This window comes from Oncorhynchus kisutch, linkage group LG2, assembly GCF_002021735.2.
Source record: "Oncorhynchus kisutch isolate 150728-3 linkage group LG2, Okis_V2, whole genome shotgun sequence".
Classification (NCBI taxonomy): Eukaryota; Metazoa; Chordata; class Actinopteri; order Salmoniformes; family Salmonidae; genus Oncorhynchus; species Oncorhynchus kisutch.
In genome coordinates this window covers 29745411-29759728 of record NC_034175.2, presented here as the reverse complement: position 1 = coordinate 29759728, position 14318 = coordinate 29745411, and the positions used below count along the sequence as shown (strand labels likewise).

The 14318-nt window shown below is 44.2% G+C and overlaps 1 protein-coding gene across 12 annotated transcripts in view; it reads right to left on the bottom strand.

Moving 5' to 3' along the window:
* ptprub (protein tyrosine phosphatase receptor type Ub) overlaps positions 1–14318 on the bottom strand; it is a 350658-nt gene that overhangs the window by 128935 nt on the left and 207405 nt on the right. For all 12 annotated transcript variants that reach the window (XM_031793010.1, XM_031793031.1, XM_031792998.1 and 9 more), the window contains exons 7-10: positions 12812–13105; positions 8578–8895; positions 4038–4147; positions 1974–2175 (exon numbers count right to left, since the gene is read on the bottom strand). In XM_031793010.1, the coding sequence (XP_031648870.1) occupies positions 1974–2175; positions 4038–4147; positions 8578–8895; positions 12812–13105 (924 nt within the window). The remainder of the gene's footprint in view (positions 1–1973; positions 2176–4037; positions 4148–8577; positions 8896–12811; positions 13106–14318) is intronic.

Below are 14318 nucleotides of genomic sequence, written 5' to 3'. Positions count from 1 at the left end.
AACAACAACAAACGTTATGTTTGGCGTAAAAGCAACACAGCTCATCACCCTGAACACACCATCCCCACTGTCAAACATGGTGGTGGCAGCATCATGGTTTGGGCCTGCTTTTCTTCAGCAGGGACAGGGAAGATGGTTAAAATTGATGGGAAGGTGGATGGAGCCAAATACAGGACCATTCTGGAAGAAAACCTGATGGAGTCTGCAAAAGACCTGAGACTGGGACGGAGATTTGTCTTCCAACAAGACAATGATCCAAAACATAAAGCAAAATCTACAATGGAATGGTTAAAAAATAAACATATCCAGGTGTTAGAATGGCCAAGTCAAAGTCCAGACCTGAATCCAATCTAGAATCTGTGGAAAGAACTGAAAACTGCTGTTCACAAATGCTCTCCATCCAACCTCACTGAGCTCGAGCTGTTTTGCAAGGAGAAATGGGAAAAGATTTCAGTCTCTCGATGTGCAAAACTGATAGAGACATACCCCAAGCGACTTACAGCTGTAATCGCAGCAAAAGGTGGCGCTACAAATTATTAACTTAAGGGGGCTGAATAATTTTGCACGCCCAATTTTTCAGTTTTTGATTTGTTAAAAAGGTTTGAAATATCCAATAAATGTCGTTCCACTTCATGACTGTGTCCAACTTGTTGTTGATTCTTCACAAAAAAATACAGTTTTATATCTTTATGTTTGAAGCCTGAAATGTGGCAAAAGGTCGCAAAGTTCAAGGGGGCCGAATACTTTCGCAAGGCACTGTATATACTGTTCTATACCATCTACTATATCTTGCCTATGCAGCACGGCCATCACTCATCCATATACATATACATATATATATATATATATATTTATTCATCCCTTACATTTTGTGTGTATAAGGTAGTTGTTGTGAATTTGTTAGATCACTTGTTATATATTACTGCATTGGCGGAACTAGAAGCACAAGCATTTCGCTACACTCGCATTAACATCTGCTAACCATGTGTATGTGACCAATACAATTTGATTTGACCAGAGAATCTTGTTTCTCACGACCTCCAAGCGGGCTGTCATGTGCCTTTTACTGAAGAGTGCCTTCAGTCTGGCCACTATACCCATAAAGGCATGATTGGTGGAGTGCTGAAGAGATGGTTGCCCTTTTGGAAGGTTCTCCCATCTCCACAGAGGAACTCTGGAGCTCTATCAGAGCGACCATCGGGTTCTTGGTCACCTCCCTGACCAAGGCCTTCTCCCCCAATTGCTCAGTTTGGCCGGCTGGCCAGCTCTTGGAAGAGTCTGGGTGGTTCCAAACTTCTTCCATTTTAGAATGATGGAGGCCACTGTCTTCTTGGGGACCTTCAATGCTGCAGAAATGTGTTGGTACCCTTCCCCAGATCTGTGCCTCGACACAATCCTGTCTCTGAGCTCTATGGACAATTCCTTCAACCTCATGGCTTGGTTTTTGCTCTGACATGCACTGTCAACTGTGGGACCTTATATAGACAGGTGTGTGCCTTTCCAAATCATGTCCAATCAATTGAATTTACCACAGGTGGATTCCAATCAAGTTGTAGAAACATCTCAAGGATGATCAGTGGAAGCAGGATGCATCTGAGCAAATGTTTTTGTCTCATAGCATAAGATCTGCACACTGATGTAAGGTATGTCTGTTCTTTTTATTTTGAATACGTTTGCAAACATTTTTTAAAACCTGTTTTTGCTTTGTCATCATGGGTTATTGTGTGTAGATTGATAAGGAAAAATGCATGTAATCCATTTTAGAATGAGGCTGTAACGTAGCAAAATGTGGAAAATGGCAAGGGGTCTGAATACTTTCCGAATGCACTGTAACTGCCTTAATGTTGCTTGACCCCAGGAAGAGTAGCCTAGGCAGCAGCTAATGGGGATCCTCAATAAATACAAATGTATAGACACATATTCAAGCATGAACACACACACCTGTAGGTGTGCACACACACACCAACACTCACCTGAAATGTTGGTGGTGATCTCAGTTAGGGCAGTCTGGCCGAAGCCCTTGGTTGTGCGGGCGCGGACAGAAATCAGATATGTGGTGCCAGGGTGAAGGTTGGAGAACATGTGATAGGTCTCGTTCCTCAACTTCGACACTGTTCTCCTAGGTCCTGGCACGTTGATGCCCGGGTCAGACGACTCAATGCTCTGATAGCTGATCTGTGGACAGATTAAAAAAAGACACCAGAATGATTCATACAGCAATTATTTCTGAGAGCATGAGTTATTTACTTGTGGAGCAACTATCCTTTAACTTTTGTACAATTGACTTTCTCTGAGGATTCACATCTGACTTTTAAAATTGTGCTGCTGCTCTAAGTCAATGTACTGATTGGTATTTTTTTTTTGCAAATCAAAATCGAATCAAATTGTATTAATCACTTGCTTCGTAAACAACAAGTGTGTACAATGCAGAGAGTAAGAAAATAGAGAAATAATAGAAAAGTAAAACACTCAATAATAAAAGTAATAACAGATACACAATGAGTAACAATAACTTGGCTATATACAAGGGGTACCAGTACCAAGTCGACGTGCAGGGGTACAAGGTGATTGAGGTAGACATGTACATATAACTAGAAATAAAGTGACAGAAATAGTAACAGCAGCATATGTGATGCAGTCCAGTGTAATGCTGTTATTTTGTCATGAAATTGGAATCATTATCAAAACGTTATTGTTTTGTGTGTTTACAGATTTCACAACCTGCAGGTTGCACAATAACAAGATGCTAATGATTTTGTTTGGCTTGCTATTCCATTCGTAATGGCCTGGAGGACATTCATGCTAATGTGGAAATGTGTTCTGTGTGAAATATTGATGTTGTTGGAAGCAACTTGTTTTCCCACCCAGTCAAACTGCCTTTTGGGATTCCACCCATGTGGCATCAGAGAGTGATGTAAAAACTGGGAATGTTAAATAACACAGACACGCCTTACTTCCCACTGACTTGACCAAACTATTGATGATGCAGATTATTTTAGCTACCAACCCATGTGGGCGTGGTAGCTGTGAAGACAGCCAATGACTGTACGAGGTACACACAGAGACCTATGTGTTCCTCATAAAAAAAAGCCAATACAAAAGCCGATAATAGCCTTCAAAAAGAGCAAAGAGGACCAAGAAGGGGCTTGTGAGGCTGGAGTCGTGGCGGTCGATGGGCTCAGGGAGACAGGTCAAAGCTTTAATGGGAGAGAAATTAAGAGGATTTCTTCTGTGGCTCCGTCTAAAGCTCTCTTTGTCAGCTCAGAGAGATCAGGACGCTACGGGGGAAAAATCCATCCCTGCCTCCACTTTATATGTCAAACCACAAACACCATTTAATAATATCCTCCTTGAGATGACATTGAAAGAGAGACGGCTGGGTAAAGGCTTGAGGCTGGTTTAGGTAATACTGTACTGAGCACCTACCATAGGTGAAGACAGAAGGGTGAAAGCGAGACTAACGTTACAAATGGTCTGTTTTCATCGGAGACCTACTCCAAAATTAGCATGAATAAATTAGTGCTAATAAATGAGGGTGAAAAATGTGATGATGCATGGCAGTGCTATATGCTGATAAATATTTTTCTTAACTTCTTTTGGTGACAAGGTGCCAGACTATTTTCTAGCTCTCTACTATTAGATGCGTGGAGAGAAACAGAGAGCGCTCTGGGGATGGACTATGAGCTTGTAAAAAAATGTACTGTACTGTACAGTACTGTAGCTTCTGCCTATATTCTTAACGTAAACAGCTGTGTTGTGTCTATTACCTCAAATAACAACCCCCTGTAAAATATAGCTATTGTTCTGTCCTTGTTTCAAACTCTCTGTGTGAAAAGTTCTGTGACATTTCTCTCCTAGAACTTACCTACACTAATCAATGCCTGTGACACTGCTCTTGCTGACCTAAACTACACCAATCACTGCTTACAAACTCTAATAGGATATGAGGTCCAGGAGGGTGAACCTGAGAACTTTGGGAGGAGATGTTTAGAGGAAGATGATTGGAGGGCATCAAGCAGAGTGGGAAGCATCCTTACCTCGTATTGGGTGATGAGACCATTGGGTTCCACTGGCTCCTCCCACTTGAGGAAAATCATGTCCTCCAGGGGGGTGAAGGTCAGCGATTCAGGGGCGATGCCACCGGGTACTATTGGAAATAAGCAACAGGTCAGGAAATTGAAGCGGTAATATCATGGCAAGCATCTCATAATGTCAATATCATATTCAGTGGTCAATGTCACTGAGTCTCTCTTACAATGTTAGCTTCAGAACTGAGAATTCTGCACCATGTAGGACATACAGGACTATATGTTGTGTTAACCATAGTGTATATAGTCAGGGGCAGTCAGAGAGTGTACAAGCAAAGAGAATAGGAGATGATTGACGGATATAAAACCACTGAAGTAGAGTAATCACTATAGTAAATAACAAGTACTTACAGTCAATTCAGACGGATCAGATTCATACTATCATCATGATAGCGAGGTTCATATTACGTGATAAAGATATTACTTTGAGCACTGAGTCTGACAGTGACACGGCCTGCAACGAAAACATGCGGTCTCTCCTTCACTGCAGCCGAAGTGAGTAAGACATTTAAACGTGTTAACCCTCGCAAGGCTGCAGGCCCAGACGGCATCCCCAGCTGCGCCCTCAGAGCATGCGCAGACCAGCTGGCCGGTGTGTTTACGGACATATTCAACCAATCCCTATACCAGTCTGCTGTTCCCACATGCTTCAAGAGGGCCACCATTGTTCCTGTTCCCAAGAAAGCTAAGGTAACTGAGCTAAACGACTACCGCCCCGTAGCACTCACATCCGTCATCATGAAGTGCTTTGAGAGACTAGTCAAGGACCATATCACCTCCACCCTACCTGACACCCTTGACCCACTCCAATTTGCTTACCGCCCAAATAGGTCCACAGACGATGCAATCTCAACCACACTGCACACTGCCCTAACCCATCTGGACAAGAGGAATACCTATGTGAGAATGCTGTTCATCGACTACAGCTCGGCATTCAACACCATAGTACCCTCCAAGCTCGTCATCAAGCTCGAGACCCTGGGTCTCGACCCCGCCCTGTGCAACTGGGTACTGGACTTCCTGACGGGCCGCCCCCAGGTGGTGAGGGTAGGCAACAACATCTCCTCCCCGCTGATCCTCAACACTGGGGCCCCACAAGGGTGCGTTCTGAGCCCTCTCCTGTACTCCCTGTTCACCCACGACTGCGTGGCCACGCACGCCTCCAACTCAATCATCAAGTTTGCGGACGACACAACAGTAGTAGGCTTGATTACCAACAACGACGAGACGGCCTACAGGGAGGAGGTGAGGGCCCTCGGAGTGTGGTGTCAGGAAAATAACCTCACACTCAACGTCAACAAAACTAAGGAGATGATTGTGGACTTCAGGAAACAGCAGAGGGAACACCCCCCCATCCACATCGATGGAACAGTAGTGGAGAGGGTAGCAAGTTTTAAGTTCCTCGGCATACACATCACAGACAAACTGAATTGGTCCACTCACACAGACAGCATCGTGAGGAAGGCGCAGCAGCGCCTCTTCAACCTCAGGAGGCTGAAGAAATTCGGCTTGTCACCAAAAGCACTCACAAACTTCTACAGATGCACAATCGAGAGCATCCTGGCGGGCTGTATCACCGCCTGGTATGGCAACTGCACCGCCCTCAACCGTAAGGCTCTCCAGAGGGTAGTGAGGTCTGCACAACGCATCACCGGGGGCAAACTACCTGCCCTCCAGGACACCTACACCACCCGATGCTACAGGAAGGCCATAAAGACCATCAAGGACATCAACCACCCGAGCCACTGCCTGTTCACCCCGCTGTCATCCAGAAGGCGAGGTCAGTACAGGTGCATCAAAGCTGGGACCGAGAGACTGAAAAACAGCTTCTATCTCAAGGCCATCAGACTGTTAAACAGCCACCACTAACATTGAGTGGCTACTGCCAACACACTGTCAATGCCACTGACTCTACTCCAGCCACTTTAATCATGGGAATTGATGGGAAATGATGTAAATATATCACTAGCCACTTTAAACAATGCTACCTTATATAATGTTACTTACCCTACATTATTCATCTCATATGCATACGTAGATACTGTACTCTATATCATCGACTGCATCCTTATGTAATACATGTATCACTAGCCACTTTAACTATGCCACTTGGTTTACATACTCATCTCATATGTATATACTGTACTCGATATCATCTACTGTATCTTGCCTATGCTGCTCATTCATATATCTTTATGTACATATTCTTTATCCCCTTACACTGTGTATAAGACAGTATTTTTTTTTTTTTTTTTTTTGGAATTGTTAGTTAGATTACTTGTTCGTTATTACTGCATTGTCGGAACTAGAAGCACAAGCATTTCGCTACACTCGCATTAACATCTGCTAACCATGTGTATGTGACAAATAAATTTGATTTGATTTGATTTGATTTGACATGATATAATTACTGTACAACAGTGAACAAAGCATTTCTATTGTACCATGAGTCTTATGCTTTCAAAATACCTCAGTGGAATAGTGGTGATTAAATGCATCCTCAGCTGATGGCCAGTGATGACCTTCAGATAAATGGTGAATGCTGTTAAAGCTCTGTCTGGCTTGGACACCAGGGGGAAGCCTGGCCTAGACACATCCCTATAAAAACAATGCTAACTGTTTTTATAGTATCCTCTGTGCTCTGTGGTTTTCTATTCCAGACCACAATCCCCATTAGTCTGTGTGTGTAGAGTGCAGGGTGGAGGGGTAGTTGGGGCTAAAGCAACAACCATTCAGCGCTGTGAGGAAACAGCTGAGTCTGGTGTTATTTTGGTAGTGACAGAGTTTGGAAAGAGAGTTCCTGATTAAAAGCTTTTGAAGGGTGTGTGTATAATTGACAGGTATCTCTTTTTTTCTCTTTCTCTCTCCCTCGCTTTTTCTCTCATTCTCGTTCGCTCTCTCACACACTTTTTTTTTCTCCCTTTGGTGTGAGAACAGTGCGTTTGTTTAGTTTCTTTTTAATGGAAAAATGTATTTGTCCTTCAGCCAGGCATCTGCAATGCACAGAGGCAAAAAATGAATATATTGGAAGATATGGGGGGAAATCCGTTCTTTCTGGCTTACTAGTGGGCCTCAGATATGATTATTAATATTTAATTTTCATTTGAGAAAGGAGACGGATCCTTCGGTATACTGATGCAGCCTCTTTGAGATGGTCACAACGCTTTTATTCAAGTCTACTGAGACACAACCGTATGGGAAAGGAGACGGACAATAATAGTTATGAATCACTTCAATCAAACTGTAGTTACTTGTAACATCTGCTTCCAACTCACACCCTCCAACATGTAGATCCCCAAAACACAGCTCACTTTCCAGCCCACACTCTCAAACACCTAGATCCCCTGAACGCAGCTCACTCTCCAGATCCCAAATCACCTGGATTCTAATCACCTTCTAATCACACACCTGTATGTCATTATCACACACTATTTAGTTCAGTTCTTTGCACTCCATCACTGTGATGTAATGTTTGTTTTGTGACACACATCTTTCAGAGTTCTGGGTTTCCCGTGATTTACTCCTCCCATGTATGATAGTTTTGGCCTGCCTCACTAACAACACCTTTTGCTTATCCCCTGCCTGTACTTTAGCGGATTTCCTGTTGCCTGATCTCCCGGAACTACGTTACAAGCCTTTTCCCTGCCTGTACTGTTGCACTTTTCGACCCCCTGTGTATGACCTTCTGCCTGCCCCTGGACCCAGCTACCTGCTTCCTCCTGTGGTCCTTTGCAATAAACACCTGCTGGGTCTCCCCTCGTGTTCTTGACACTACTGATGTTGACTGACCCAGTGTTATCAATCCCAACTGTATAGATAGCTAGATTTTTTTGCCCATTTGAACAGCACTATTTTTGTTAATTTGTTAATACCCTCCTGAGAAAAGTTTTGGATGACTCCCTGGGTACTTTGAGTTATTTTGGTCTCACAGAAGTTTCACCACTACCTAAACAGACAGACACCAATGTGATCCATGAGCAGTCTGTCACTAAAACATTAAAGTGTTTCTTACAGATCTCTGGGAAGCAGGGATTGAGAAGGTAGACAGCCATGTGAAGAGGTTGGATGGCAGCCAACAGACCTTGCCAGGCTATCAGGTACATCTAAAAGCACTGATATAATGTACCAGCAGTGTTCAGCAGACTCCACACATTTTTGTGAATAGTAACCAACAACCTGAACTGCGGCCTGACAAGACTGGAGTATTTCACCACTGAAAAATATTATTTTCGCATTAGGGCACTCTAACACAAGATGGTTCCTATCATTCTACTTTATATGAATATGTGCCCTGTATGTATCAGTTCCTCTTTATGTCTCAAACATTCTCCCATGTTATTACGGTTTCTATGAATATGTACCCTGTATTAGCTCCTAAGCACAGTATATGTCTCCAACATTCTCCCATGTTATTCTAGTTTCTATGAATATGTACCCTGTATGAGCTCCTACGTACAGTATACGTCTCCAACATTCTCTCATCACTTACTGTCCTCTTCAGTCTGAAAGGTGACCTCCCGACCCTCCTTCTTGCCCTCAGGGTTGGCGAGCGCCAGACGGACCCGGATGGAATGGTAAGCCGGCAGGTCGCGCAGAGTGAAGCGTGAGGCATTGTGTTCCACCGCCAGGCATTCACGCACAGTAGTGTTGTGCCCACCGCCGCCCCCTACGGTGGCATAGCGGTAGCACAGGGACACAGAGTAGGTGTGGCAGCGGGTCAAGTTGTAGGCCAGCGTCTCCCACTGCAGGGTCAGCTGCCTGGACTGGATCTCTGAGGCTGTGAGACCTCGCAAGGCCCGTGTTGGTTCTAACAGAGGGAAGGTGGGAGGAAGGGAGGGAAAGGAAGAGAGAGAGAAGGCAATGCTATCAACTAGGTCCAGGTCTTCTTTTGAAAAACATATTTTTATCTCAAGAGACTAACCTGGTTAAATAATGCTGAAATAAAAACTGTTTAAACACAGTGTAAATTACGAAATCTTTAAGTTTTAATGAAATCCTTTAGTAATAGCCCTGATGTTCCCATGTATGACAAGTTCTGACAACGTTCTCTCCGTCACGCCGATGTGTTGGAAGCTGTTCATCCAAGCTAGGTGGCGCTACCATGTCCCATCATTGAGGTCAACAGTTTTCCTGCCAGAGAGAAACTGTGGGCGTGGCACACTCACGTCCCCCGCCAGCCATGCACGGACTAGTGCCAATTACGCTAATTAATGGGACAGGCTGCGGGTCTCTGTCACACCCCCGCCAGTCCCCGCCTACGTGTCAACAAAAAAATTGAGTGTCCGCTATAGTTCCATGCCCAGAGGCCAAATTCAGAACCATAAATAAGAGCGCTGTCCAAGGGCATTCAATTCCGCCAGTATATTTTTATTGCTGGGTCATTTTGACAGGCTGCTTGTTTTTAGCAATCACCCAGTTACTTCTGGTCACTGCTGGGTTTGGGGTCAACCCTGTTTCCTTTGACTCAAGCAGAGAGAACTACAGCCTTGTCTTTCTACTCCTCCCTCGGCATAGACAGATAGAGGGATACAGAGATACTGAGAAACCTCTGTGCCTTCAAGCACAAGCCAGTCAGTGTTGCAGTAAGAGATACAGGCTACAGGGGTGAGCCAAGGACAATCTCAGGCAACACATTACCAATGGAGGAATTTGTCACATCCCATTATTAACACAATCGATGCCTTTTTGTCAAACAATATTCCACATAATGTACTGTATTGCTTTGTTCTTTTAATAGGGATTTTGACTAATGGCAGAGGAGAGTGAGAGTGACAGAGGAGATATGGAGCGGAGGGCTCAGCAGTGAGAAGAGTAAGGTTATATCAGCCAACGTCTTCATTCCTGCACGGACTATAACACTCAAAGGGATTCTTCTCTCACTGCAGTTATTTGTGCTGAGGAGTAAAACAATGGAGCTAATGCATCGATGAGCGAGGGAAAGCTTAAAGGAAGAATGGGAGTAATCAAGGGAGATGGATTTAAAAGGGTGCTCTCTCTGAATATGCAAGGAAATATACGAGCAGAAACAGGCACATGCACACACACACACACACACTCTAACGCACCACTCAAAAGGCTCTCTTCTATTTATCTCTTCAACCCTTTCTATTCATTATATCTCTCCCTGAAGTTTATCCATTTATCCCTTTCTATTCATTATCTTTCTCACTGAAGCAGAATTTCATGACACTGGCAATCTATACTTAAGCCCCTCCACAGTCACCAAATTTGTTTTCTGGCATCTCGGTCTAGAAGGAAACATGACCACTGCTTTGTTTTGAACATCAGTTTGTGACAGCAGATACATATGTTGGCTGGGTAATAAAGTAGTGGTACATTAGACGCGGCAGGAAATGTTAAAACAATTGTTCAATTTGATTGAGGATTGTCTTTATGGTGTAATGGATAGTCTGCACAGTCTCAAAGCTAAATAAAGAGAGGCTTATAACTGACGAGCTGATGACAAAACCACCGAAGAGGCCACAGTGTGCCCATTGTGGATTTTCATCAAATTTCACTTTTGTGCCAACACCCTTCCCCTTGCCCAGTCTATTTGTCTGCATGCCACGTTTGAATGTGTGCGGCACACACTCCCAGTCAGCCTTCGGAGAGGGGTTGCAGAATCCCCAACATGGCCCAGAGCCCAGAGTGGCATGCTTGTTCCTCACAGTATAGAAGTGAGAGGAAAGGAAGAGCTTCTGGTTTATTACCCCCACTAATACTGATTCATGGGATTACCTGTGGACAGGGTTGTCCTTGGCCTGGGTTGGTGCTGAGCTGTGGAGGGAGTCTGTGGAGACTTAACCACAGGGGAGATGGGAGATGAAGGAGGCCTGCCATGATGGACGAGGAAGACGAGCCATGAAAGGGATGAGCACACTGTAATGTTCCTAATTTTAGTCAGGCACTGGTATGAAGCCCCTCGCTCGGCAGAGAGGTCTGGTGGCAGGGGGCTCTCCAGAAGGCTCAGTGACCCAGAAGCAGGTGGAAGCCTATTAAATAGGTTTGGAAATAACTTGTCTCCTCTGTGATTTACTTGAGGGGCTTTGAGCTACGATAATGCAGCCCTGCTGATAATCACAGTGATGGCTCATCAAGCACACCTGGCTGGCCATCAGAGGCGGGCGGAGACCATGTTCACATTCACGGCCATTAGTTTTACAGCACTCACAGGAGGACGCCCGGGCTCCACTATATAGGTCAGCGCAAGCCAGGAAGAGAGGCGTTGTTCCCACGGAACAGCAGAACATACCCAGTCCATGGCAACACTGTTTTTTGGAGAATAAAGTAACTTTAGTCATAAGAACACCAAGAGGGTCCAAGCCTCCCGTCTGTTCACTCTGGTAACTAGAACACTCCCAGAGATCCCCACTGTGACAAGACCATATATTTCCTCATGCTTAGACCTAAGCAGCCCAACAAATTTGAGGTGGATCATAATGCAATGATGAAGTTTGGGGTCAGTGTGGGTTCTGGACCAGATGGACTGGGGGTTGGGTCAGTGGAACTCAAGGGTGTCCAGGTGGTGATTAGACACTCCTGGAGGGTGAACGGGGTGATGGAGAGGAGTATCTGAAGGTGTGTGAATCAGGATCAGGCCACCAACAGAACAAACAAGTAGACACAACAACCTAACCCTTATGTTGTGACAACAACAGCTGGGGAAATTAAAGGGCAAGAAGTCAGGCTTTGATATCTGAGACAGTTATTTGGAGTCACCATTGGTATGAAAATTATCTGGAGGAAAAAAACAGACAGGATAAAACGGTGCCACTAAAATACATTTACATTAGAACAGTGTGTGCATCCTCTCTCACTTCACAACTATAAAATTCCCTATCTATCTCTTTAAAAAATATGATACTTTTTTCCTTGTGTATCCTTTCTCTACTTCCTCAAATTTTTTCCCTGTGTTTTTGAGTGAGAGCTGGCTCTGGGCTCTCTATTTTACTGATGAATGGCTGGTGTCTGCGGCTATTGGGAAAAGGGAGTGTGCTTAATGTGTCATCAGACAGGACATGGAGGCTGTGGTTGGTGGAACAGGGAGGGGGGGTGAGAGATGGTTTGTGGTGGGAAGAGATCGCTGGGCATATTAAAGACTGATGACTGTAGGAAACATGGGACAAATGCCCACAGGAAATAGGCATGAATTTTGTGGTTGAGTGTGTGTGTGCTAGTTGTTTTCTTCCAGCAATTTTTTTTTTTTACAAAGACCACCTCTCAATCTCACAGAAGGGTTTCAGTCTGGAATACAATTTGGCCACATTATCACCACAGTCGATGGTCTGCTATTCCACTTTTCAAATTCAATAATATAATGAAGCAATTACTCTGAGATTAAATAAAGTCTGAGCATCTAGCTATTGGGCATCTGTACTTTGAATAGTCTGAGGAAATATCCTCTCTAAAATGACCAAAAATATGAGTGTTTCTGAGGTTTCGTAGGTAAAATCCACAGACGAAGCAAACTGCTTGTAGAATGATACACTTCCCTCTATTTATCAAGACTAGAAACATATCAGTCAGACCAAGAAAACTAGAATGATCTTACAATAAAATGTGCAAATCAATTAAAAAATGATGGTAATACTTAATCAAGGATTTGCAAGTGGTTAATAACATGTATTACCAAACTAGTCTGTGTTACCAAACACTGACAACTATGAGAATGTCACATACTGTACAATAATATCTAGACCTTGCCACACCGCCCAGACACTCACCTGCACACTTAGTCCTGCTGATGAGAGGTGGTCCGGGTGGTCCGGTGCCGCCCTCTCCGGGCCGGGTCAGCAACACACTTATGTGATACTCCGTGTCTGGGTCCAGGTGCCACAGCTTGTAGGTGACCATGTTGACCCCATGGACCTCGGACCAAGGTGATTGGCTGGCCCGGTACTCAATCTCCTTCCTGATGATAGGGCCATCTCCCAGGATGGAGTTTGTGTTGAGCTGGATGATCAGATATGTGGAGCCCGCTCGCAGCAGCTGTGGGGGCGCAATAGGGGAGGGGGGAACTGTGGGAAGAAGACAGGGTAGGAGGCTGTGAGATTATTTAAATGTTATTTTTGCTTCTATACACTGTATCTATGTGACATGTGAGGACTATCTTGGTCAGAAGTGATTGAACTGCATTCCACTGTCCTTCAAAATGCTATGTACTATTGCAAATCAGTTTTATTACAACATGCTTATCAGCTTTTCATACTTTTAGTCCATCTACAACCTTCAGGTTTGTTTGAGCCCCCCACCTTTTCAAATAGCAGATTGGACACACCTATTAATAGAGCATTAACGAGCCATACATGAGCATAGCAGATAACCGCGAGTGAAAAAAACCAGCTGTGCATATGGTCTGAGGAATGTGTATGATCTCAGAATACAAGCTCTCTTAATTGAGCGATGTGTGCCTCCCGCTGGCACCATAATTCATGCATGAGCTTCACAGAGGAAGTCACCATGATGAAAGAAGATAACTCAACATTTCCGAGGACAAGTTGCCAAAGCAGGATTCATTTCAGAGGCCACCGTCCGAATGTCACTGACAGCAGACTCTCGGAGCCACTGAGCAATTACACAGAAATGTGACTGTGTGAGGGCAAGAAGGGAATGCAGAAAAATGAGGACTAAGAGCGATAGAAAGATCAGAGTTAGATCTGTGGCTGTGACTAATCCCTGATTCCTGCAGAGGTGCCGGTGTCTGTTATGACTGTCCTCTCAGAGGGCTCTCGTCTATATTCCTGCTTTATCCCATGGACACTTGCATGGAGCACGTACAAACTGCAGGCAATCATGCAAGCCTCACAAGCCTCTGGAAGCACAGGGAGACACTGTATATTGATGTAAATTCACCTCATCTCACATCAACAAAACTCCCTTACTGTACTTACCCAAGGATTCTTCTATAACTGGCATTATTCATTACTGTTGCATTTCTGTTGCATTTAGGAATGCTGACTGTATCAGCTGGAGGTTTGTTAACATAGCTTTTTATTTACTTATGTATTTGCTCAATGATTATTATTTTTCAGAGATCCCTGAAAATGAGTTTATCGAAACATGACAACTGATATGATACATCTTAGCCAAAAACACCTCAGGGGTGAACAAAATGTGTTCTACATTGCAGGAACAGAACACTGTCCTCCATGGGCCTCTTTGCAATTGACATGATTACTTTGTGCATGTAATCTATGGGCCAAATGGGGAGCACTTGTGGGATCTGAAATT